Raw genomic sequence first — 27,685 nt, 5'->3', positions numbered from 1 at the left:
ATTTTGACGTTATATCCCCAAAAAAATCCGAATGGATTAATGGATCGTGTCACCTCCATAGTACACGACACGGGCAGAATATACTGTGCACGTCTTTGCACGGATGAAGGCCATATTTCAAAACACCCAACCAACCAACCATAGACCCTTAATATCTTTAAAAAAGGAAACCTTTTTTTATAACCTCTCTTACTTTAAGGACGTTAGTTATAAATATATTATAATTAACTCAAACTATCGGTTACAACCACAAATTAATATTTTTTCTTTTATTTGTTTACGGATTGGGATTCCCATATCAAGATAAAAATATGCAAGAAACGCTAATATTTTCTTTTCAGTGTCCACAATAAATATATATAATATAGAAAAAAAATTGTATCAAACAACAAACAATTAAAATAACACCTTCCTGAATTCTGATGGATCAAAAAGTTCCTATATATGAAATCACTATACCTGTCAATTGTCTATAGTCATCGAGAGGATTGAGATGAAAATTAAAAAAAATGTATATATGACCTAATTAATGTAACCCCAATGAATGCGACAAAGGAACCGGCTCGCGGTATAAAAGCAAACACGTTTACTCTGTCGTGTAAGTCGCCAGCGGCGCACGCGCATCGGTATACAGATATAATTGTCATTGATAATATTAAATATAATAAAAAAAAAATACGCCCCGTCCATCATTTAGTTGGTGATGTGATAACGCACGTATATCTAGTGTACTATAAAATAATTGTGATAATAATTTCATTATGAAGGTAAGATTTTATGATAAAAAAATTTATAATGTTTTCCATACATTTTTAAATCCATTTAATATTCGAGGGTAGTTTGTATTCATTTCATGAATATCTCGTATTAACTAAAATATTGCTAGAGTTTTTTTTTTCATTAACGACGTATTTTATTTATAATTATTGTTATTAAATACATATTTCTCTGCCTGTTTTCAAATAGATAAGTGTGACTGTTTGAGAGATACTAGCATTATCAGCGTCGCTTTAAAATGTTATGTTTGCGTTGGCATTGCTATTACACTAGTTAAACAATATTCTAGTTTTTAATTATATAAGTAATTTAGGATGAATCGTTCATTTACCTTAATATTTATAAGATCATTTATATGTTTCATCACCCGTAACTACACGACTGATCTTAGTGTGTATGAAAATGTCGTTTTTCATTGTCTTCTCAAATAGCATTTCATTATATTTCAATAACAATTCCAGATTTGTGTGTGTTTAATTTTATCATGACTGTTATTTATTTCTTTCACTGATGCTAGAAGAATTACAATAACTTACAATATATAATAATCATCTTACAATCACGGAACAATAAAAAAAAATTTTTTTTGAGGGTAGATTGAAAACAGTGCAATTTGGGTTAAGGACTTAAATAATGCAAAATGCACAATGAGTATGCATGTTTCTTAAGAATGTACGATAGGTTCGTTGAACCACGTTTGCTATATTTACATCAGATCGTACAAAAAAAAACACAAAAAATCTGTATTTCTCAGAACTTGAGACGGCCGTATGAATATTAATATAAATAATTTATAATCATATCATTTTGTGTTATAGGTTAAAAGGCGTCGAGTGATAAGTGTTTCAAATAAAGACTATATACTACTTATATACTTTCATCGCCTAAACAACGTTATACTTTCAGTATTGTAGTGTATTTTTACATCGCTGCATATTCCATATGTATTTTATACGAGTATATATTGTTATTAGTGCAGACATCGACTGCACATTCTAGGTTTTGGTCTTTCAAAAATACATTTAAAATCTATTAGAAAATCAAAATTTAAAAAGCATTATCCAATGTTATTTATAAGTATTACAGATTAGAATAATGTTAGATTTTTTTTTTAAGTCAAATACATAATGCCAATTGATGTATAAAAATATTTTTTCTACACACTTGACTGTCACATAATTTATATAAGCTTATTCAAAAAAAATTAAGTATAAGGTGTATACTTTATTTGATCGATAAATAATATTAAATATCTGAAAGGAACGACTTTGCTAACAAATACGTAACAAAATTCAAATACTTATATGAATCTTTAGCTTCAGACAAATTTAAACCTACAGCATATTTCAATTAACTTTGATATGCAGAAGAAATGCAAAAATCGATCTCTTAGACTTGAATCTATGGAGAAAATGCTGTGATACATATCATGGTACTGGGAATAGATGTAGAGAAACCAGTCGAACACCTGCCGTTACATAACTTAATACCTTTTTTTCAACACTTACTCGACGGTACAGATTATATAAATAGATTAATATGTTTCTGTACCTCTTTTTAAGAATGAAACCAAAGTTATCAATGGTCAATGTGAGCAATTTTAATATTTTCGTAATAACAAAGTACTGAAAGATCTGTAAATAATTCTAGAAAACGATTAAATTGTAGCTGAAAGTATAAAGATGTCTTTAAAGACAGCTTTTATTAATTTCCTCTCAATCTTGACAATATCTATGGGAGATAAAAAGGGGATGTTCCGACTGGAGTGAACATTAAATGCCCAGTTTTACTCAAATAAAAAGCAATGTGGTATAATGTGTGGATGGATATTATGGAAAGTGAGAAAAAACTCACATATAACAAACTACACGCTGTGCCAGTATTTTCTTTATATATATATATATATATATTATAAAGACATAAAAAATAGATTATTTTTCTTGTAATTAATAAATGATAAAAAAATGAAAAATATTTTAAAATTTGAATTTTTCTGAAGCGAAAATTGAGGTTTAATAGATATGCGAATTCTTAAAAAAAAATGTTTTCAAATTAATCAAATTTTTGGAATTAGAATATAACATTACATATATATAATGTTAAAGCTTGGTTATTTATGGAAACCTTAACAGCTTTAAAGAAGAATAATCAATAAAAGGAATATTAATTGATTTAGAGTTAGGAAATTTTTCAAATGCTATCAGTAAAATCTCAGTCGAAACTGCAGTGTCCGTACCACGAGTGTGCGCCGTCAATCCAAACAGTTATTTCATTCACAAATCTTCGCAAAACACAGTATCGATGCGGGTAAATGAATAACGAAAAAACAAAAAAACTTAATACTGTCTGTTTTTGATACAAAATTGTGGTAAGCGAACCAAGTCCTGAAGTTTGTATAACAAATTACAAAAATATTTCACCTAGCAATAAAAGTGATTCAAACATGATTTATATGAATAGAAAAATATGTTATTTTTTCCTCTAACCGGAACGTTTTCTAGTAATTCTTATCTGTCTTATATTTTACTATCGGGTATAAAACAGCAATGCATAGTGAGTGTCACATAAACAGACATACAAAGTATATGTTACATGCTTTTCGGTTAATAAATTATGTACCATTATAACATTAAGGATATCCGGATTCTAAACTTCCATTAGATATTATCTGTGTATATTTTATCATCTAGATTCTAGATACGACCTAGTTAATAGTCATAATTCCAATGTTTTTAAAAGTAACAGCATTAATTTAAGAGCACTATTATGTGAATCAATTTAATGACAATCTATTTATAACTCAAACAATTATCAACAGCTGATAGCAATATGAATCTAAAAAATTCTAAGTAATGTATTCTCCTATCTTTCTAATGGCTTCATTTATACAAAAACAAGTCACTCGACTTTATTTACTTTGTATTAATGATTTTGTAAACAAGTTTAGATAACCTGTGTACCCTTAGTATGTGTTCGAATCGTTAACTCAACGATATTTCCAATAGCACACGACAACGTTAATTCACACATCATCATACGCTTCTATACGGAACTTTTCAAGTTTCTCATTCATAAATCTGTATGCATTAGAGTATTTTATTGAATAAGATACGTCAAACGATCCGTATTTAGTGTAACGATGCAAACTTATAGTAAACATATGGATATAATCGTATTGAAGTACTTTATGAATGGTCTTTTTATAAGTCCAAGTGTGACAAAAATAAAACCAACATTTTATTGGACGTACCCGCTAGTTTCTCTCTGAGTGCGCACACTGCAGACTATATAATTTATAGGTAGGAAAACATTGAAATGAATGTGTCCAACTTGACTAAGTAAGGGACATTTGTTTAAGCATGAATATTTAATACTGAATACCATTTCTAATTAAAATATGTTTAACAGATATTATCTCCGCCAATACACATGTGTCGCATCTGCGTGTTAATCCATTCTGAACATTTAGGAGAATATATATATTTTTTTATTATAGTGGATACTTAGACTGACGTGTTTTTATTGTACAGCGATCCAAGAAATTTAAAAACGCTTCAAATAAAGATAAGTCGCTTAATATGTGTCATCGCTACAACAAAATCTGCGAATTGTTCTAAATTACGATAAATTTTCAATCATTATATTATAAATTTAAAGACACGAGCAAAGCCGGTGACTGTTTATAGTTAAACACGATCTAAGCAATAAAAACCGAAAATTTTTTTGATTCGTAAATATCATCAAGGGTGCTTAAAAGTACATACAAAATTATAATTTTCAAAATTACCTATTGCTAGAACGTTGATTGTGGTTTTGTTAACACGGAAATTCTTTTAAGAAGTTACTCGCACATACATATGTTATTCGTATGACGTATTCATTTACGGCTTAAACGATTACTCACTGTAAGTTGTCAATAATCTTAACACGGTAGGATTTCCCTCTATTGACATAAGAGACTCGTTTAAGAATTCGAATCCACATTCAAAACATACGTAAAGACGTTATATTAATTACTTCTCGTTATAAATATAATTTCTTAGAATCTCTGATCATTCCAGCATTTACTTCTGATAAAGTTTTAATACTTATATTTTTTTATTCATACACAAATCTCTGTTAAGATAACTATGAAATCTGAGACGTTTGACACTTACTTATAACTTTGACTCATTAAAATATATTGCGAGTGCGCTTGTTTAATACATATTTGTTTAAAGTAACGGAGTTACGAATATCGATACACAAAGAGAACTTTTCATATTTATTTATACATATATAAAAAAAAAACTCTTTGTGATAGTTTCACGGTGTTCAGCACAAGATTTGTATAGTCATACTACATAAGAAACCGTTAGAAAATAAACTACATATGTTCGTCTAATACTACCGCCCTTAGATCTGAACGAGGCTGTAGGTTTGCTCCTTCCCAATGAGAACGGCAAAGGATTTGAAAACTTTGAATCTATCTGTGTTCACTTTAAATTAAAGATTTTATTGTCTTTAAAAAAATGGGTGATTAGACTCTTCATGAAATAGTGCGTAAAACCTGCGTATTATCACCTAACAACGGGTGGAATGACAGTCAACTGTCAACCACTCTCAGTCGAAATTAAAAAAGAAATACTGTAATATGCGAGGATTCATTAATGAAAACTGTTTAAATACGGTATGTTATGTGATGATGCAAAGTTGGCTCAGACTGAGGGAGTGGAAACATTCATATCAGCTTTACGTTTAATATAAATTTATAAATAAATAACGGTTCCATGAAACAACCCTTTTCTAAACTTCGTTATGTTTTTTTTTTTTTAATATGGATCATTAAATAATACAAATGAACGGAAATAATGAAATACATCAACCATTGATGTTATTAAGCGTCGGTTGTATGACACTGCATGTGTAGTTTCAGCATTGACCTTTGTCTAAGACAACGAATTACCCTCCTTACATATAATTATCGGCCACTGATTGTCGACTGACCCACTTTCGTACGCTATGACTCAGAACACTCAATCAGAGCCCAAACCTTACATATAATTTATGATCATAGATTGGACAACCATAAACTATACTACATAATACATTTAAACAAATAGATGTGCTTTGAACTTTCTACAAATAATTCAAAGGCATTTCCTTTATATAAAAATAATTTCAGACAATTATTTGGTAACCCATAAATATTACAATTTAATGATTTTTTTAAGGTAAACGTAGGATAAATAGATGTTGTCATGTTCCTACGTGTAGTAACAAATGCTAGATAATTCGTGTAGTTATTTTGCTTGTTGAACATATAAATCTGTTTGCCAGTCATCTCAGCAGACTGAAAAAATTACCTTCGAATTTGTTATATTAGTTGGAATTCACACATACAATATACCCAGCGACTAAAGGCTGGAACGCGTTCTCAAAAAACCTATTTAAATAAATCGATTAGAAATTAATTTTAAATAAAAAATAAATTAATCTGAATAATACTGATATCGACAAAAACATATTTATCATATCATTAAATTCGTAATTTCTTAAATGACTTTGATGTGTTTGTGTTTCAGAATAAAATATATACTATGAAAACAAATTAAATTGATTAATACACGATATGTTTTACAAGTAGTTTATAAGAGATTTTTAGACTATAATATTATTTTTAGACGAATAAAAAAGGTCACTTTGAGAAAAATATACGAATAACATTTACGTAAAAAATAAACTTCTAAACAATTTAATTACTATAAAAACGGCAATACTATAAATACCTAACGTTTCAAATGTACATTTTGAGGGCTTTTATTTAAACAAAATAAGCTATTTTATTCGACCAATTCAGATAGGTTAATTAAATATTATAATTTAGTTTACAAAAGTTGAATGACCTCTGGTAATGCAACCGGATCTCACACAGAACTATAAGTGATAGTGAAAAATATAAATAACAACGATAATGTATCGACAAAATATATAACCTGATACTTATTTAATTATTTTTTTAAGTTTAAATCAAACTTATGTATGTATATTTCCTCTGGACCTTATATAATAACCTGACTAATAATTTTTTTTTTCAAATAATTATATCAACATCCTTTAAGATTAAGAATAACCGAAATTTTTGAGTTTGAATATATACGCGGCAGTTTTGTTTATTTTTTGAATATTGTATTCAAAAATTTCAGTAAGATATATACTAATACTAATATTTTTGTTAATTCATAATATTTTTCAATTAACTTTCATATTGTAGATGTTGAAGAAAATTCCCTGAGAAATTTGGATAATGAAGAAATTTATGTACTTTTTATGTATAAGATATTTTAAGAAAAAAAAATATATATAATAGTAAGATGTCTTCTAAGGGAAAAGTTATTTTTAATGTATAAGATATTTTAGGAAAATAAATATATATCATAGTAAGATGCCTTCTAAGGAAAAAGTTATATTTAACAACAAAATACGAATATTTTGAGAAATATCTTTTAAACTATGTCAAAATTGTTTTTTAAATCTCATGCTTATTTGTAATGTCCTCTAAATTGTTAACCTACCCTAGGAACAACGACAGTTATTGAGTGGATCAAAGATTATTACAGATCATTTAAATAAAATCTTAAGTCTTAGATAGAAAGATATTTGTACCTACTTTTAAACCAATATTTGTAATTATCATTAAGATTATTTCTATTTATCATCATATTAAGATAAGTTATTTAGTCGTAAAAACGCGCCCATATATATTTTCATATACAAGGTTCACTAAATATAAAAATTATTTCAATTGCAACAAAAGCCACATCAACAATTGTTGCCATCTCAAAAAATTTTAATAAATAGATGTATCCAAACATTTTTACAATAACGAATTAGGCTTATGTAATATTTAATTAAGAATAAAACTATATTTTTTTAATATAGAATAAATAATTTATATTTCTATGCAATATTAAGCTACGTCACTTTATATTAATTTAAATTTAATTTATTTATAAAATTTCTTAACATTTAATGCATATTTTAAATTAAGAATTGAGATTGTATGGATATGTCCTGGATTTCAGGAATCAATTGTATTATTGCTGGCGGTGAGCGGGCTGGCGCTGTCAGCGGACCTGTGTTGTCCGAACGATGAGATCATAAGATCGAGAGGCTACTGCGGAAATGGAACCTACAGGATTAACATGAACTGCTCCTTGGGACACATCCTACTGAGAGACATCGTGCTAAAGGGGAATAGTGTTTCTACGTTGGACTCTCCGGGATTTGTGTTCGTTGAAGATCCCTCTTTGTAAGTTTCTCGGCTTCGTAAAGATCCTTAAAAATCTTCATCCTACCTCATTATACGAAAATGTGACCAAGTTCGTATGTTTTTATTGTCACTTTTAAAAACGGGCAACAAATTTTGTTCTGTACATACAAGGTATAAAAACGATAAGGCGTGAGGAAAACGAATCCCAGCAGAGATGTCAGAGCAACTAGTCATCAAGTTTTACTACATATTATATGTGTTGTTAAAATCGAACGGAAACAATAGAAGTTAGCTGCGATTTCATAGTTATGAATGTATAACAATATAATTATAAAAGACATTAAGTTTTGAAATATATATATACATATAATTTTCCCAGGTATTGCATCGGTAAAATGTATAAGAACTCGTCGGAACCGGATTTGGGTACAATCCCAGTGGCTGTGGTCTGCTTTGAGGAGATCAAGAATTACGACATCGAAACTGGTGGAGTCCTTACACTGATATCTGTAGTCTTTCTACTTGCCACATTCGCTATATACATGTACTTGCCACAAATGAGGTAATCTTGTTTTTATAATACAAACACTAATATATTTTTCAATATGCTATTTATATTCTGGTCCTATAACTGGTATTATCCAACTATTCTGTGACTATCTTATTTTATGAGTATAAAAATTGAATTAAAGTAATGATGGAAGAATGAATATTTGTTCATCGTTCAAGCAAAACGCCTATACGGTTTTATATGAACATAGAATTATTAAGTACATTTCATTTGAAAGGGATGTTATTTAATTAAACTATAATGGACAAAGCAACTGCAACAAAAATACTTCTTATCGCATTCATTAGTATATAAAGATATTTCCATAAACGATAATGGTGACCTTCGACACTTGCAAAATAACAAAGGCAAAACAAAATTATCTTTACAAGTGATCTCTTTTTAGGGATCTGCAAGGCGTCTGTTATATGAGCATGTGCGTCAGCATGGCGCTGGGTTTCCTATCGCTAGGGATACTACAGCTGAGCCCTGGATTTAAGGGAGAAATATGTACTGTAACAGGTAATTATACAAAAGTATACATCGAAAGGTACATAGAAAATTATAGATATGTATGTATCTTTATAATTTTTTTGTAATATTATAATTGTAATATAAAATGCATTCTAGGTTTTCTCGTCTACTTTTGGATGATGGCTACCTTCTTCTGGATGAACGTCATAAGCATCAACATGTACAGAACTGTGGAGTGAGTACAGATTAATGTTTTGAATTATAAAATCGACTTTTGAATATAAGCTGTAGGAACTAACCGATGTAACTCTTTTATCAGAGACGCCAGCTATTTGAAGAAGACGGAAAAGAAACAGTACTTTATGTATAATTGCTATGCCTGGGGTTTTACTATCTTCTTCCTCATAGTATCGCTCATCACTAACTTTGTAGAAGGGAGCCACTACAAACCGGGGATTGGAGATGGCAGCTGCTGGTTTAAAGGTGAGAGGAAAAAAGCATATGTCAAAGTCCTAAATCATACTCCGACATTACTCATGAAAATCCATTCGACCTTACTGGCGTGATTTAATGTCGCAAACCATCCTGAAAAAGTTTTAATACTAGAAATTTTTAAATATATATTTCATGGCTGTCTGCTTTCTAGGGCGAACGGAAACTTGGATATTCTTCTACGGACCTATAGCTATTCTCATCGCCACAAACGTTATCCTATTCGTCCTATCTTCCATCAACCTCTGGAGACACACCAGGAAATACGAAGTTAATAAGCTAAATAACCTTAAACATAGGTACGTAGTTTAACAACAAGTCAAATATCCTGTATTATTATGTTATATTAAATTTTTTTCTCTGGTAGTCAGATAATTTAATCAATAGTGGGTAGAATAATAAAAACAAGTTTTAATCAAATCCTGTCATGTTTTTAGGGTATAACCCAATGTATTTATTTAAACGGTTTTAGGTTCTTGGTGTCCCTGAAGCTGTTCCTCGTCATGGGGATTTCATGGATATTTGAGATAGCTAGCTTCGCACACGGGGAGGCCCATATAATTTGGTAAATATCATTTTTGAAGATACATTACTTCCATATTGAAGAACACAGGACGAGCATAAAAAAATAAACCCATGCTAACACTTTCGGAATACAATTTCCAAATTCTACTTTACTCCGTATGTAGATTACTCATCTCAATTATAACAATTTTACAGGAAAATAATGGACACCTTCAACTGCCTCCAAGGTATCGTTATATTTCTGATTCTGGTCGTGTTCCGAAGACGAGCCATGCAAGGTCTGGCAGGTGAGAACTGCTGTTTGTTTATAACACGACCTATAGCAGAGAAACTGAGTCCTCACGACGACTCAGATGATCAACAGATATTAGCGGATGATACCGTTGAGGTTAGGTTAAATTAAAATTATTTAAATTTAATATTATCTATTAAACCTCAAACAATTTCATGGTCTTCGTTGTTTATATATGATTGTAGCAGAACTATGAAATTGTTATGCAATACCTGTGTATATTTTACAAACGCCAGTTCGCATTGTGTAAAATATATTGATATTTGAATAGGAATAACCATAAAGGAATCTCTTTTAAATACCCTCTAATGCTTTGTTTTCAATGCACAGATCGCGATATTGATATGTGGTTAATATTAACCGAATTAAAATTATATAACTATACGATACTATAAAATTTTAACATGGAGACATTGTATGATATAATCAATGTATTTATCGATAAAGAAATTTCTAGATTACTATAGAGACATTGTTATCTTATCGTGCCATAATGTAGAATAAATAAGACTCAATGGCGATTAGTCTTAATATAGATAATTTAGATAGAAGTCTGATATATAAATTGTTAAAACATACAATAGTGTAATGTATATAAAGAGTTTTATTATTATTAAATATGTTAAAATGATTTTATAATGCATGTCATTGTTAGAGATAATATAATGATTTTTAAAATGTTAACTTTGTTTCATTCACTATCCTAATACTTTTTGCTATTACTACAGACATTTTGTTAGTTTTATCTGAGGTGAAAAGATTTTTGAAAAGTGAATGTAAGCTGAAGGAGTAAGTAAAGATTATCACAAAAATAAATATATTAGTAACTCTGTTACTAGTTCGTAAGAGATTGAACGTACTAAATGTCAACCATAAGGAGGGAAAAAATATCGATTTATGTACAAAACGGGTGGTGAGATGTGTTGATTTTAGACTATAACTACCAGGAAAATAGACATCGTGGGGTGAATAGACAAATTAACAATATTATTTGTCACCGACTACAAATTATTTTATAGCTATCTATGATAACAACGATTTCAGTGTTACTGTTTATCTTAAAAATAATGTTGTATCCAAGAAAGCTGTAAAAAATTTAGAATTTTTTATTATAAATTCAAGCTTGAATTCGCTTTATTTAAACAAGAGAATTTTAATAATGATGAAATGAAAATATATTTTGCATCTTTCTTAAACTAAAAGGGACGGACGATTTATAATTTATAAAATACAATACTATTGTGATACTTTTGAGATAGTAATAATTTACAAATGTCAGTGTATATTAGCAAAGATAAGTGTATACGAGAAAAATAAGTTATAAACACAATTACTGTAAAAGAACAATGATTGAATATTAAAAAATAATATTAAATTTTACTTTGAAATTAAAGTATAAATTGAGCATGTGTGCCAGTGCCTTTAGTCAGATAGCTTCAGACCATCAATTGTCTGTGTTTAAAAAGGTAAAACGTCACTAAATACATTTGACATTTGTGAAAACTCAACTGTTAAGTGTTTTTTAAGTTTCAATTTTTGTCATTTGAACACAGATGAAGCAATAAAATTGATACGCTTAGTTATAAAAATAAGCGACTCATTCGATTTACAATGTTATTTATATCAAAGAACTGATATCTGAATATAGATTATAAAAATTATGTATTTAATTAGAGTATTCTAAATCTAAGCAGCAATCTTTATAAACTTTATTGATAACAGTGTCGAGTTAACTTAGATGTTATTTTAGAATGAATTAATGAGTTTATATAATATACAAAATGTGGTGCCTTGGTTTTATGATATTACTATCGTTACATTCACTTTGCGTTAAAGCCGACGTTGGTGATACAGATTTAAACGATTTATCGGAACAACAAAACTCCGTGAAAATAAACAAGTGTTGTGAACATAATGAGATTATGGTCAACTCAGTTTGTAGACTGGCTGAAAAATATAATGAAAGTAAGCAGCTTCGACATAATAATGACTTCAATTAATATATAAATACACCTTATCTAGCAAAAAAACTATAACCTTGATGGAAATAATTGCATCAACTTGACTAAGAATTATAATATATTGTTTGTAGGTGTTTGGAATCCTCAATTCAAAAGTGAAGATGGCAAGGATACTACTGTGAAGTATTTCAGATACATTTACGGAGTACCAAATTGCGAGACCACACAACAAAGACCAATATTTGACTTTAGAACATCCGAAGATGAGTAAGAACAATTATTGTTTTGGAAAATAGCACAAACAATTTTGTCGCTAAAAATCCTAGTTATTATTAATATATTTTTAACATTCCAGACTGAATCTTTTATCCGATGGACGGTTGAGACATGTTATACACCATGAACATGGCGACAATCCTGTTAAGGACGACCCATTAATGACAAACACACTTATCCATGAGGCAATAGTAATACCAGCTGTTAAGGAACCATCTTCATACATTCATGATCAGAACAAATATTGTATGGACAAGGTAATTATTATTTAATTCATATAGAATTGTCACATCTGACTCATATATGGCTCAGGTTACGCCTTGAACAATAAGTGGATGTAATGTTTAGACAAAAATTGGCATTTATCATCAGAATTCTCTTGTTTTTTGTTCTGATGTCTCTTTACTCTTCCATTTCACTATGTGTGTATCTTAATGATTATTATAATAATTTTATATGATTATTTTGCTACTTATATAAGTTAATTTTTTTTTTTTTGTTATTTAAGAATTAATCGAATAGTCTAAATCGGCTTTAAATGATGAATCAATTTAAATACTGATTTTAATGTAATATTGTACAGTTCCGTTATATATTCCAGTCACGATACAACTAGATTTAATTATAACCTTTGACTTTCATTAAAAATGTTTTCATTTAATTATCTATGTATCTGATAAAAGGTTAAATTATTGGTAAATGGAATATGTTATAACAATTAACTGAAAAAGTCATCTTTTATTTTAAATTTTAACCTGTTAAAATATTTCCCATCTATAAATAAATTTTTATTACTGGACAGTTCTTGTTTAATACATAATTTTTGTTACAGATTGTAATAACAAGTTCAAATGTGACCGGTCAATATGGATTGGTATGTGTTCCAGAAGTGAAGATTAACTGGAGAGAAACCAGTTTCTTAATGAAAAAGGTTCTAAATCCACTTTTCCATGCCATTGCAATGGTACTATTTCTGCTGGTTGCTATAATATACTTTGTTTTGCCGACATTAAGAGACTTGGCCGGAAATATAATCACCACAATCAATATATGTCTAATTGTGAGCCAGGCGGCTGATTTTGTCAGAATATTCACGGAATTTAGCAATCACGTCAGCTTTATGATCACAGGTATGCAAGACTATGTACATTTTAAACCTACTCATGTTTATTTAACATAAATCTATATGAAAATTATTTTTTTCAGATATAATCCTTTACATCAGTCTACTGGGTGCCTTTTTCTGGCTGAATAGTTTTGGATTTTACATCTGGAAGACATTTAAGTGAGCAGTAATAGAAATTCAATATATTTTTTGAGCTTTTCCCAATACTTTACTTGATTACTTACAATTTTTTTTTTGTTTAAAAAGAACACTGATTCAGTTTCTTCTGATAAACCTCACATGGATTAGGTTTTTTTGTCAAGATTTGATTATTATTGTTACATGAGCTTTTTTATTCCAGATCACGAAATGTCTTTCTCAGAGTGACGGATGTTCGTAAATACTGCTATTATTCGAGTGTGGTTTGGTCGTGTGTAGTGCTCATGGCCGGTATGGCTATATGTGCGCACTTCCTACTGGACACCGGTACAAATCCTTACAGAAAAATGAAAACACAATTCTCATCATCAATCTTAATAGATGACATAGAACAGGAAACCATAGGTAAAGAGTCCTACTATCTTATATGAATTTTAAATTTCTTAATACAGTAATTTTTTTATTACATTATATTATTTTCAGGATGGCTGGGTATTGCAATATTCTTCACTCCTATAGCCTTCACTATCATATTTAATCTATTCTTCTATATAACAACTTTAAAAGTTATAAAGAGGATAAATATATACGGGAGAATTCATTATAAATTGAAAGGATGGTGAGTTTGTTTTCTTATTTTTTGTTTTATATTAAATATGACATTGTATGAGACATATTTTGTTTATTCTTTTACAGTTTCGATCTCTTCCTGCAGCTATTTCTTATAATGACAATGGCCTGGTTGTTTCTTCTCTTGTCCTGGCTCAATTTCGATGGTTTGTTATACGCCCATATAGTTGTTAATCTATTACAGGCAATTCTGATATTCTATGTGTGCGTTGTTAAACAGTCACATGTAACATTTCTGTTAAGAAAGAGTTGTTGTTACGCCGAGCCCATTCCAACCGGGGAGTGGGGCGATGAAATGACTCATATGAACGGAGGAAATTATTAAAAAAAAATCTAAGAACTAATCACGTGACCTTAGCAGTATTTATTAGGATATACCAAGGGTTTTTGCTATGCATTAGTATATTAGAGAATCTCTTTGTATAAGATTATTTGAAGTTACACTATTAGTGTCATACACATTTTAATGAATTGGGTGATATTGTGCCTTATAGACGTTACATTCGCATTGGTGTATTTAAAGGTGCTGGCCATATCAATTAACTGATTTTAAATTTTATAAAACTAAAGTACTGTATTGGTTATAGTCGAGATTAGGGAAATGAATTTTTTAAAGTTTTACACTTTGTATAGTTCTTTGAATTAAGTTAATTAATTTGAGTAATATTTTGCATTAATTGGAAGATTGTAAGCACAAATGTAAGCCAAATATACTTTGATATTGAATTAATTTTAAATGCTCATTGATGTTACTTATTAGGTATTAATTGAAAGCTTGAGTTTGAATCGGATTACTTTTAAGTGTCTATTTTTAAAAAAAATTGCAAGTTTTTTTGTTATATGAGTGTGTACAAAGCTCTTATTTACATATGATTTGTATAAAAGGTTACAATGATTTAAAATTTGTAGTTTCATAAAAGCTGTAAGACTAATATCACATTTTGTCCGTCCCAATATCTAAAGGCTTATGGGTTAGTACAAATGCAGCTAGTAGATTGTAGTTTTTGAAAAATATTTGCTCTCTTGCACTAATATGTAATACTTATTGTTAGATATAACTTTGTGCTCTCGAAAGTATAGCATTTTATACTTTTTTTTATACACTTTCACATTGTTTTAATTGCATCGACATTTGAAGAATAAACTTGTGACTGTATTGTCTCTTTTATTTTTATAACCGAAACTATTTCTTGTTATATATGACGTTAATATATGTAATACCTATTTTATTTTCAGTGTGCCATATATATAATGTCTAAATTTTTTAAGGTTTATTTTTTAAATAAACGATAGCTATTAGCTGTAAATTCATTTGTATGATTTAAAATGTATAACAAATGTTAAGGGCGTGATTATATGCATATAGTTTTTTTATTAAGCTATGACTTCAATCATACTGAAATAGTGGAAATTGACAAAACACTTTTGACATTTGACGTTGTCAAAATATTAATAATTGACATAGGCTATACAGAATTGGTTATGACACATGATGCTTCGAATGTAGAAATTAAAAAGTAACTTCACAACCATAAACAAGTCTTCTTATTTTTAAAAGGAAAATTCAACTTTCTTTAACTATATATGTAAACCAATGAAAGTAGATATTGAAACACTTGTAATCGTATAATTTTTTCATTGATGTATAAAATTGCAAATATGTATGCGACTGTTGTTGACACCTTTGGATCCATATATTTAAATAATGCTTAGGGCAGTTAAAAGTAAATCGCATATAAAGTATTAAGTAAGAAATAGGAAGATTCTTCCTGGACTTTGCAGTAATATGAATTTACATTAATAATTTTAACATCCTAAGCTAAGTAGAGGTCAAGTCAAAAATTTAGATTTTTATTATAAAATGCTTTTTTATCATCTAGATAGCGTGGTGTGCAGTCACTTTTAATTTTTAATAAATGTATTAATTTAAACAAATTTTAATTGTATAATGTGATAAGAAAATAATTCGGCCCTTAGATTTTATCGACTTGACTTTTAAACACGCGACTTTTATATTCCTCATATTCCTATGATGAGAGAAGCTTCAATTAAAGCTTTAATATATTATATTAAATCCAAAGTACCCTTTTACGAGTGAAGACGTAGAATGTAAACAGATATATAAAAATGTTATTATAATTTCGAACAGTCGAAGAAAGAAATACTTTTCATTGGCTATCAAATTTAGTTTAAACAAACTGAACGTTCCCATATATATATATATATATGTTTCTGTTAAGCTTAACATACATTGAAAGGGTCATATAAAGTTAAGTTACGATTGTCAAATCAATGCCATTTGAATTAATTCAAGACAAATAATATCATATATATAGTGTTGTCAGCACTAACCTGAGCGAACAGCTGTCCTTCTGTTCGTGTGATAAGTGGAGCCAGTTGACAGCGGACAACGAGGTGACAATCATCCAGCACGGTGTTGAAGAAGCGACGAGTTGGCAGCAAAGCCTCCAACTCGATCACCAGCTCAAGGAACCGCTCGCAGTACCTTCATAACACATAAAAACCTGAATAGTTAATACATAACCACTTAACTGTAGTCAAAATGAAAATACTATCTTTTAATGACTGCCTCCTGCATTTACAATATCAAATAATACTCAAAGTACCAAAAATATCCGAAACTATCTCCATTGTGATCTCTAAGCTACATCAATGGATAGTTTTATTAAAATCTGTTCAGTAATTTTTATGTGTAGGAGCAACAAACACCAATCCACCCATACTTCCTCAGAAACATTCTCGTTTGTAGTTTGGAAAATTCCAATAACTATAAATTTATTAATAAAACTTACCGAACAGCATCAACATTGACATCACCACTCTCTGGAATACTCTCCAGGATCCCCATGAACTTAATCATCAGCCGCTGAAGATACCTCCGTTCCCAGTTCAATTTTTCTAACAACTCCGGCTTGTCTTTCTTTTGTATAGCTCTCCAATACTTCCGCCATTTTGGTACAGCTTTGAATTCCTGGTTTCTTCTACCTGATATATTAAAAAAATTACCAAGATTAGTGACATTCTATTAAATACAAAATAAAAACATTATTACTTTATTTATCTATGGTCTTTATTTGATGTTTTTATAAACATAAAGAAATCAAAACACACCTTCTTGTAAACTAATCCACATACTAAGTGAAACCAGTCGTTTAACCTGGTCCCTACAAAGCTGTACTTCCATACTGCCAAAGCAGTGGTTCAGGAAGCACAACAATGCCGTCTGCTCCTTCATGTGGTTGCTATCTGATACACTTGCTTTTAAAACTTGCTCAAAGAAACCAGGGAAGTGATCTGGCTGTTTGAGGAACGCCTGAAGTATAGAAAGTTATTATTAAAAAAATTTAATAATTTTCAATAAAATTCTAAAGTCAGAATGACATTTCATCCCGGCAGTGAATTAAATAAGTTTCAAATAATATGAAACATATATGACAGATTAAAAAATTCAGAGTACAAACCGATCTATCATTATAAATAAATTTTTATATATATAGAACATAACAGGAAAATGACTTATATAATATAAAATTAATGAATATATTATGTATATATAATCTAGGCTAGATAAGTCTTGGGGGTTAAATAACTTTTCAAAGAAAAGGTGGAAAAGGCTATGTGAAACCACTTCACTAAAATTCCAAATGTGTGGTGTTCCGTAATGTACCAGTTGTATTCAGTTGTCAAATGATAAAATGTTCAAGAAGCTGTTGGCCAACATTCATAATTAATAAACACAAATTTGCTGTCAGTTTGTTAAGATCATATATATGTTTGTATGTGTAATTAATGTATACCTGCCAAGCCGGCACCCTCTCCCTGAACTTCTCATTGATCATAACTATAATTGACATCATATGCGAGTGTGTAGCCTCCCCAGTCACATAGTGGGGCCAGAGATAGTTCTCAAGATATTGAGAAAACTCCAACATCATGATGCGACGGACACCAAAACTGAAAAGTATGGTGAACAGGTCAGCAAAGTGGAAGGATAGACATTTTAAACCAATTGTGTTAGTGTTATTTAAATCTATATATTTTATTTAAAACAAAACAGATTGTTTGTTACATGAAATATATGTATATCACTGAAGTCATAATGTTAAATATCTATACAATCAATGTAATTTTAAATCAATACTTTATTTATGTTGGTATGATTTTTTTTTGTTAATAATTAAAATGAAATTTTTATTACTCGTTTTTTGAATAAAATAATCTTGTATCATAGATAATAAAAAGACATAATTACTAAAAACATAAAAGCTGGCAAATTAAAAAAAAAAAAACAAAATGAGGTCAACAAACTCTATAAGGCCATTGACCCTGAAATAGTCAGTTAAATTCAATGAGGCCAAGACTGAAGAGTGACGTTTGATGAAAATAAATTTATGTAACTTACTTTGAACCGAGGATCTCCGCTTGATAAATTGACTCCACAATAGCAGCATCATAGGGTAAGTGTTCCTCTTTGGTTTGCGGAGACCAGTACTGTTGAGCTAACTGAATAAAATGCCAAAAAACATATAAATTCACTGAGGATAGTTACATAGATTTCATAGTTATGGAAATACCAGTGGGCTACATGGTCATTATAAAAACGGCCTACATGATGGAATTATGTTTAAATCCATTCAGATCTCATGTATGACTCTTTTAATATGACCCCATTAGATGGTTTAGTTTATATAATATATGTAGTTTATTTACAGACTTTACACTTTCTTTTTAATATTATTTTTGTTATATTATTTTTTACATTCACGATTCATATTGTTATCCTTTGGTTTTGGTTACATCTAATTGGTTAATACTAACTATAAATATATTTTACTTCATCCATTCAAAACTAACTGAACTAAATTGTATGTAATGATCATACTGAGATGTAATTGTTGTTAACTCTTAATTTATTCTATGAGATGACATAAATATATTCTGTTATCCTATGTCGGCTTGGTTACATATAAAGTAATAATAATAAGGATATCATATCAGTATTTATCATATATATGTCTTGCAAAACATGTTGAAATTATTTTACCTTAAATAAGACCAATAATGACAGAAATTTCAGATGTTAAATTTCATTTTAATATTATCTTTAACAGTAAATTCCACATTTTTATGTACAAAATGGTAGTAAATGTAATAAAATGTATAATTTTTAAATACTATATATAACCTAAACGCTAATACTTACAAGCGTTATTCTATCGGCATTTATTTGAGATAGTGTTGGTAATGGAATTTTCGGTTTTTCCGGCGTCTGTAAATCAGTCTTCATCTTAATTTATATTAAAAACTCAAAGTTTTAAAAACAACCCCGCTTTCGTTTATCAACAACGAAAACTAACAACTGTCAAAATCTTCTTTATGTCAAAGTGACATCTACGTTATGTTTAGTAATATATAAACAGGTATTAAAATGTATGATGCCGTAGCATAGAAAAACATAATATAGATACAATATGAACACCTTTGAATTAGCTGTAAAAAGTTTTTAAGACCATTTACGGCCTAATTAAAGAATTGTTCTTGAGAAATTCAAAAATTACTTTTTCTGTTTTTTCATATAATTGTCATTTTATACTTAAAAATACATAACTAATTATGAAGAATCCATAAAAAGATATTATTTGAAATATATAAGCTTTATATTTTCAGATTGCAATATGATGTTCGACCCACCTGATTTCCCGTATAAAGAATTAACAGACACCCTAGGTGACAATTATAGCTCAGACGATATTTTTTTCAACAACGATGCAATGGGTTCTGAGCTAATAACAAATGACAAAGATCTAGTAAAAGTCACGGAGGCAATAATATCCACAGTTGAAAATCAGCTATCGTTTAATTCAAATATTTCAGGAAAATCTTTTAATGTTGAGACTGTCTCGACTTTGAATGTAGCACAGACTAGAGACGAACAAAACTTAGAGCTTTATGTTGTGCAATCAGAAAATTTGTTCAACTACGAGCCTACCTTATTAGATGATAATACGGTCAATCAATTTCTGCTGCCGATTCAGGAATCTTCGGATACTGCTAATAAGGTTGATTCCAAATTCAAATATCAATAGTTACACCTATCGTACAAAGGAATCTTTTTTCTATATTTCACGAATTCATTTCCACTCCCTCGAAGTAGAGAACTTTCACTTTGGATAGGGTAATTTTAAATTTATCAAGTAACAAAAATAATATTTCACCCCGTCTTTATTATAAAACTTTGTTACAATTATAATTTATATATTGATATATGTGATTAAATCTTAAACATCTTTGTGGAAATATATCGAATATTAAAAACTATTAAGGGACAACTTCTCTCGAGAAGTATTTGACTTATCTTATAAATATAAAGTTGTTATTGCTTAAAATTATTTAAACGTTAATCAATTTATACAATCATTAAAAGCAAATATAAAAGGAATACAACTGAATAAGATATTACAAAACAAGAATTAATTCACAATTTTGTTTCGTATTAATTTTAATCATGGTGTATGTGGTTCAATTTAAAGTTATTTTAGGAGCCAGAAGCCGGACCGGACCTCCTGGCTCTCCATTCGTGTGTTATTTGCCATGAGATCTTCACGACGGATGCTGAGTTACTGGACCACACAGTTCTCGTGCACGCAACCGTTCCTACATCAGATCAGGAACCGAGCACCTCAACAAGTGTAGAACATATTGATACACAAGGTGAATGTTAAATAACTTGAAAAATATTATCAGTTTGGTAACGTCAGAGTTAATTTTCGACAGATCGAGATGATTAACGTAGGCTCTGGTTTTAAGGACTAATATTGTTAAAAAAAACAACGGATTACTCAAGATCATATCTAGTCGCTATATGCATTTCACATTTAAAACAGTCTCAATCTTACTGAATATAAAATATAATAATATTTTTATTAATTGGATATTAATTCAAAAAATTCTTACGTCTCTTAAAAACTAAGCAAAATCCAGGAATGCAATTAGGTCGAATGCTTTGATTTTCTCTCATTTCTGCTACAAACGCCCGACTCCGGACTACTGCTTGACGACAAAAGAACGAGAATCGCAGCTCTCTGTGCACTTTATAAAATAGGTCAGCAAATTGCATGCAGAAACTTATTACTTATACTGAGCGGACAAACTGGACTTAATCCGGATACTGAGATATTTATGTAAATAAATAGGGCTGTTCAATTTTACTAACATTCTTTTTAATGACATGGCTTCATTAATATAATTCCTTTTTCGTGTTCCATTTAGCTTTTCGACTTTGTATATTCGAGTTGCACATATGAAGGTTTACACAAATTATTATATGATAAAATATAACGGATACTTACTCCTCAATACGTAGATTAACGATATGAACTTAAAAAATATTCAAAATGTTTGTCTCTCTATTCAATAACAATTACATTTTAAAGTCAATTTCTCTCGATATATAATCGATAATACGTTTATTTCCTCCTACAAATCTGCGAAAGAGATCGGATTTGTGCTATGATTGATGTTATTGTTGTAACATAAAAACTAATCCCAATATAATTAGAACGAGAAAAATCTGTGAATAAATTAATTGTAAATGAACTACATTTCAGAATCTAGCTTCGAGTGTGAATGGTTGGTGTGCGGTGTGTGCGAGCGTGTGTTGTCAACTGCGCTCGACTCGCAGCCCCGCGGTGAGTAATTACCCAGCTATTGACACAGATATGTCCTGTGCCTAATGAGACATATCGGATTATATGAAACAATGAACACTACTCACTAGCGTCGAGTAGGAATCGAGAGATTCACTCTCGGGCTTCAGACATGATACCGGATACGGTTGTGATAGTGACTCTACATTCATAACGAATTAATATCTTTTACATGACCTACAACTAACGTACATACAAGTAACAGATTATATTCATGTTTTTTTTATTCATAGTTTATTTATAGCTTGCTATTTATAGTAGACTTGTTTATTATTAGGTATCTAAAGATAGATTCGCTCTTTAGAATTCATTGGGAGCAAATATAGAGTATAGATTTCTGTTTGACGTACTTCAAATGTTAAAACTTACCAGTGGGAGGCTGTGGTGGGGCTTGTTATGAGACTGAATTAGATACAAATATTTTAGAACTATTGTGCTGCACGGAAACGAGAGATGGAAGCAATATTGGTTTACGAAAGTTGGCCACCATGTTTGTGTGCGATTACTGCAGCTACCTGTTCGCTAACGGCGAGGCTTTGGATAGACATCGCCTGGCGTGTTTCGCACATGAAGATTACTATCCTATACTAATGGTTATTACACTTTATATGATCTGTTCCTCTTTGTGTGGACTAAACTTACGAATTAATGAATAGTCTAATTAGGACTAAGACTTTCGCGAATGTACATTTAAATAAAAGTTATATTTTCGGAATACTACGGTTTCTTTATGAGTTCCGTGAAATTTCCCATCTCGTCTGCTCGTGATCACGGTTGCTGCAAACTGCAAAGTAACCGAAACGTCGGGATTATGCATATTTGAAAGTAATGAAATAACGCTTAGTAATCCGAAAATATTATTTTAATTTAAATGAATAGTCTACATACTTGTCTACACACGAATAAGTCTTTAATTCCTAGATTTAATTGTTGATAAAATTTTCTAATTTCACGATAACTCTTTTCATGACTTTCACTCGAATAACAAATGTTTTCTCAATGGATCCTTCGTAAATAATTGTCTTCTAATAATCGCAATTATAAGTATTCGTGTTAAGCTTAAAAAGGATTTATGATGAATAAAAAAACATTCAGTTCTAGATGTTTGCTCATCATAAGTACATAGTTAATGTCATATCGGTTTGCATGGCTTACGTTCGGAAACCATTCATAAATATTATTTTATTTGTGATGTAATAATGTTTAAATGAAACTAATATTTTCGGTTAACTACCCGTAATTTATTATTTTTAAAAACTACATACTCCCGACGTTTCGGTGACTGCAGCCACCGTGATCGCGGGCAGACGAGACGTGAATGTCGCGCAGTAATCCGAAAATATTAGTTTCATTTAAATGAATACTCGCGAAAGTCTTACCACTTGCTACCAGGAGAATCCTATCTTGGAATCAGTTGCTCCTCATGTATCTGAACATCCGTGTGGTGTGTGTGGGAGACATTTTGTTAACGGCGAGGAGCTCAGGGCGCACACGATACAGTGCCAGCCTCGGAGACGTCGGCCTTACTCCGGGAACACCAACAAGATGTGGAACTGTGGATCCTGCAACCAACTATTCACGACCGCTAGGTAGCAAACTGTATAAGATATCAAAACGAATTCTCTCATCTGACTAATGACAATGTCTTCTCATTATTCGAGATATAGCATATAGCATTTGTTAGTCTATCTTTTTTATACATTCAATACAAATGTATATCATTAGGAATAAGAAATAAAAGAAAAATGTTCTCTCAATTATATCTAAACTGGGTTAATTTCTGTATTTATATTTCATAACTTATCTATACAGCGAAGGCTTCGTATTAAATCTGTATTCGCTAACTAATAATAAAACAGAATTGACTCTTTAATTAAATACAATATAAATATTGAAAGAACTGTTATAATTATTGTTTAACAAGGGAGCTGTATCGACACAAGCGCGGCGAGGATCGTCCGCCCGGCGCCCCCCTCACCGCGTACGTGTGCGAGGACTGTGACAAAGTACTGGGGAGCATGTGCGCGCTGCACACACATAAAAAGATGCACAAAGTTTCTAAGCCAGTGAGTTGTTAAGTTTAATTTTTAATTTAAACCAGCGCTGAGAAAATTATAGCCCATTGTATGATTACTACGATCAGGTCTTTGTTAGTAAAGACGTCACTGAACCTCGGTGTTATTTTCAATATTTTCTCACTACGTATTATACCTATGCTTATTTTAAAGAATAAAAATCATTTATGAAAAATATCTATATTAAAAAAGTTATATACATATGTAATAATCATTAATCATCATAATTCCTATTACACTATACAAATATAACAAAAAAAAAATTGCCTATTATTAGTGAATCACCCACAGGGCTATCCGTGTCGCGTGTGCGGGAGACGCTTTAACCAGAGCGGTCACCTCGCTATCCACATGCGCATGCATACCGGAGAAAGGCCTTACCCGTGCGACCTGTGCGACAAGGCCTTCAAAGTTAAGGTAGTGTACCTTAAGCGCACCTTTATTTAAGAATCTATTATAATTTAAAAGAAATTTAAGTTATTTCAGTGAATACGCGTCAAAAGATTTTATAAACAAGATAGATTAGTTTGTATGTTGAAAAGTTCAAATATTTTGATGTTCTGTGTTTCAGTAGCCAGAACAGTCCGTGATATATGTTAGATGAATGGAAAGATAACGTTATATATTACAATTTACCATAAAACTCTTACAACAACAAAGTTTATGTGTAGAAAAAAAATCGTTCAACATATCGCATACCACCTCCTTGTTCAAACACGCGACCTCCTTAACCCAATCATAGAGGAAGAATCCTCCTATTAAAACTGACCGCTTCAAGGACATTAAAACAAATAATAGCAACACAGCGGTCAAGCCGAACAGACACCTGTATATCCAGGTGTATGTACGGCAATACTCCATAGAGATCGTGCGAGGTATGTGCAGGTGGAGCGCGATGACCACCGGCGTACTCACACCGGAGAGCGACCGTTCGCCTGCACCTCTTGTAGTAAAACTTTCACCGCGGCCGCCAGGCTCAGGGAACACGCCAGGATACACACGGACCAGAGGTGCGATACTGTGCATCACATATTGTTAGCAAGTACTCAGTAGTCACTCCCAGACTCGACACTTAGAAAAACGTCGTCATGATGACGAAATTGTTTCGACTGACTGAAAACATCGGCACAAGAGTTTGTTTCTCGTTTGGAAATAAAAGGCCATTTCATCGAATATGGGACCATATCAATGTTCTATAATAATTTGTCACATATACTTGTTATTTACAGCTGTTAGTTTCTTTATATCTCACGAATCAACTACATTAGTATTTAGTTTAGAGATATAAAAAACTGTTCAATGTTATAACTCGATACACATCGGTTGTTCTGAATACTTTACCAATACAACTTTATACTAAGCGCCATCTATCGCGATTATCAGTAATTATATTTAATAATTAAAACAATGAAAGTATAAAAATATTAACAAAAACTAAATTGTATGATCACTAGACGAGAACGTATCGCGAGGGTTAAGATAAATGACAGAAGACCTCAGTTACGGCATAAATTCTTATAAGGAAATACTGCGCTAGTTTTAATACTATGACAAACGATATGTCTTTAGTTAGTACATTTTACTCGTTATTTTCTATGATGTCATACTCTTGTATGTTAATCTCAATATTGATAGTTTTTGTAAGTCGTTAAATATAAAAAAAAATTAAGTATTAATCTCGGTTTTCGGAAAATAATTTTCATTGTTCCAAACACCTTATCGAATTCGGACAGCTTTTTTATTTATATGTACCTACTTATTAAGTATAAGATATATTCAGTTAAGACTCTGTTACTATTATAATTGAACTATTCATTGATCATTGAAAAACTGTGATCAATCGTGAAGCTTCTTGCTTCGGAGGGCAAGTTAAACGGTGCGCCTCGGCCGCTTTTTGTAGCCACCCTTAAGTCAAGAATAACAGAAGACGAGCTCAAACTTCATACACTAGACATCCATACTCAGAAAGATATAAAACGCAGTACTTCTTTTAGGTAAAATATCAAACAACGAAGTTATCGACTACGGTCTTAAATTAATGCAACTTTCCGCGCATAGATGGCGTTAGTGTATGTAAAACTCAACATTCCGCTTTATGTTTCATCACACTGGTCTGGTAATAAAAGCTCTCGTAATTATAAGGTTGCCTCTTAATTCGCGATCTTCACCGAAGTATTATTTATTATGAGTAATCAAACTTATTTTAAGTTACCGTAATAAACATTTTCAACGGATAATATTTGCTCGCTGTAGGAGAAAAATATTTTTTTTATGCATAATTTATTAAAACTATCTGCGAGATAGTGATCAGCAAGTAGTAAAATCTCTCTGAAGCTATTCGCCTCCTTGACGATGACCGGTTCTACTTTTATGAAGGTTGTATACGACGGCATAAACTGCTGTGTGCTGTACCGTTGTAAGTCATAATATTAATATTATATATAGCATAAAACGTACATTTATTTATATAACCCATACATATATTATATATTGCATTAACCAGGCCGTACAAATGCGAAATTTGCGGGGCAGCCTTCCGTCGGCCGTACGCTCGCACAGTCCACACACTCATACACACGGGGGAAAAACCTCACGAGTGTGACGTTTGCGGCACAGCGTTCAGGTAACACGACGCACAGGTCGACAACATACAGCCAATTAATGTGATAATAGTTAATACCATCCAATTCCCAAATTAAAAATGTATACGAAACCTATACTCCAAAACACCCACTTTGCACACTAAAGTCAATTTTATAGACAATCCTCATAAACTCCCTGATAAATGTTTGTTTCTTGAGTATTTTATTCTAAGCGTCTATTTTGACGTAGCTAACCGTTAAAATTAATTAAAATTTCTTCCTTGTATATAATAAATAGGTGAAGGAAAACGCTGAAGGCAAATCTTACTTGGAATCTTATTACTAATAATAGTCAGCGCAGTCAACAATGTGACTGACTTTAATACCTTGACTTTTAACGGACTGTTAAAGACGATTCTACGTTCAACGCCCAATCGTATGCGTTTGTTTTGTCTATGAATTAACAACTAATCACATAAGAGATTATTTAAACTTCTTTGTCATTTCATGTGTATCTCTATATTTATTATAAAAAATAATAATGAGTTTAAATTCATAAAAAGGACTGTACTAATTTTTGTTAGTTACGAGGGAGATGGATAGATGGCACTACTTGGCTTGTTTGGTGTCATGATTCTCATTCAAATGATTTACAATGAAAATAATTTTGTCAGACGTTCGGGCGATATGTGGAAACACAAGAGGACTTTACACGGCATCCAGGGTGCAAGCGGTGATACCAATTGACTATCTAAGATGCACGTAATACCGTATTTAATGTAATAAGTAAATATTATATGAATTATAT

General features: G+C 30.7%; 4 protein-coding genes across 4 annotated transcripts in view; 3 read left to right on the top strand and 1 right to left on the bottom strand.

Moving 5' to 3' along the window:
- The window catches only part of LOC116773233 (RNA helicase aquarius), a 46,861-nt gene extending 26,983 nt beyond the window's left edge, over positions 1 to 19,878 (bottom strand). The window contains exons 1-6 of the mRNA XM_061528374.1: positions 19,718 to 19,878; positions 18,917 to 19,017; positions 18,312 to 18,468; positions 17,626 to 17,827; positions 17,307 to 17,499; positions 16,846 to 16,999 (exon numbers count right to left, since the gene is read on the bottom strand). Coding sequence (XP_061384358.1) covers positions 16,846 to 16,999; positions 17,307 to 17,499; positions 17,626 to 17,827; positions 18,312 to 18,468; positions 18,917 to 19,017; positions 19,718 to 19,801 — 891 coding nt within the window. The 5' untranslated portion in view covers positions 19,802 to 19,878. The remainder of the gene's footprint in view (positions 1 to 16,845; positions 17,000 to 17,306; positions 17,500 to 17,625; positions 17,828 to 18,311; positions 18,469 to 18,916; positions 19,018 to 19,717) is intronic.
- Positions 586 to 11,046, top strand: LOC116773167 (probable G-protein coupled receptor Mth-like 3). The gene is made up of 9 exons (XM_032665566.2): positions 586 to 767; positions 7,842 to 8,068; positions 8,409 to 8,591; positions 8,986 to 9,101; positions 9,210 to 9,288; positions 9,373 to 9,536; positions 9,700 to 9,844; positions 10,018 to 10,110; positions 10,266 to 11,046. The coding sequence occupies exons 1-9, from the start codon at positions 762 to 764 to the stop codon at positions 10,471 to 10,473; spliced, it is 1,221 nt and encodes a 406-aa protein (XP_032521457.1). The 5' UTR covers positions 586 to 761; the 3' UTR covers positions 10,474 to 11,046.
- LOC116773166 (probable G-protein coupled receptor Mth-like 5) lies at positions 11,906 to 15,649 on the top strand. The gene is made up of 8 exons (XM_032665565.2): positions 11,906 to 12,327; positions 12,455 to 12,590; positions 12,679 to 12,856; positions 13,432 to 13,729; positions 13,806 to 13,884; positions 14,066 to 14,268; positions 14,347 to 14,482; positions 14,560 to 15,649. Exons 1-8 carry the CDS (start codon positions 12,144 to 12,146, stop codon positions 14,816 to 14,818), a joined length of 1,473 nt encoding a protein of 490 aa, XP_032521456.1. The 5' UTR covers positions 11,906 to 12,143; the 3' UTR covers positions 14,819 to 15,649.
- On the top strand, positions 18,881 to 27,683 carry LOC116773165 (zinc finger protein 470-like). Its single transcript, XM_032665564.2, has 11 exons — positions 18,881 to 18,971; positions 20,182 to 20,573; positions 21,054 to 21,225; positions 22,122 to 22,202; positions 22,647 to 22,813; positions 23,613 to 23,809; positions 24,145 to 24,286; positions 24,587 to 24,712; positions 25,181 to 25,305; positions 26,799 to 26,918; positions 27,552 to 27,683. Exons 2-11 carry the CDS (start codon positions 20,190 to 20,192, stop codon positions 27,622 to 27,624), a joined length of 1,587 nt encoding a protein of 528 aa, XP_032521455.2. The 5' UTR covers positions 18,881 to 18,971; positions 20,182 to 20,189; the 3' UTR covers positions 27,625 to 27,683.
- Positions 27,684 to 27,685: the final 2 nt, after the last annotated feature.

This window comes from Danaus plexippus (genome assembly GCF_018135715.1).
Source record: "Danaus plexippus chromosome 18 unlocalized genomic scaffold, MEX_DaPlex mxdp_20, whole genome shotgun sequence".
Classification (NCBI taxonomy): Eukaryota; Metazoa; Arthropoda; class Insecta; order Lepidoptera; family Nymphalidae; genus Danaus; species Danaus plexippus.
This window is presented reverse-complemented; position numbering and strand designations above follow the sequence as displayed.

Excerpts from the sequence above, each read along its gene's own strand:
- LOC116773167 (XM_032665566.2), top strand. Across the intron at positions 8,069-8,408 it reads TTCGTTGAAGATCCCTCTTT|GTATTGCATCGGTAAAATGT; the intron begins GTAAGTTTCTCG and ends TAATTTTCCCAG. Across the intron at positions 9,102-9,209 it reads AGAAATATGTACTGTAACAG|GTTTTCTCGTCTACTTTTGG; the intron begins GTAATTATACAA and ends AATGCATTCTAG.
- LOC116773166 (XM_032665565.2), top strand. The coding sequence starts at position 12,144 with ATGTGGTGCCTTGGTTTTATGATATTACTATCGTTACATTCACTTTGC. Across the intron at positions 12,591-12,678 it reads TTTAGAACATCCGAAGATGA|ACTGAATCTTTTATCCGATG; the intron begins GTAAGAACAATT and ends TTAACATTCCAG. Across the intron at positions 14,483-14,559 it reads CATTATAAATTGAAAGGATG|TTTCGATCTCTTCCTGCAGC; the intron begins GTGAGTTTGTTT and ends ATTCTTTTACAG.
- LOC116773165 (XM_032665564.2), top strand. The coding sequence starts at position 20,190 with ATGATGTTCGACCCACCTGATTTCCCGTATAAAGAATTAACAGACACC. Across the intron at positions 21,226-22,121 it reads AGAACATATTGATACACAAG|AATCTAGCTTCGAGTGTGAA; the intron begins GTGAATGTTAAA and ends ACTACATTTCAG. Across the intron at positions 24,713-25,180 it reads ACAAGGCCTTCAAAGTTAAG|GTGGAGCGCGATGACCACCG; the intron begins GTAGTGTACCTT and ends AGGTATGTGCAG.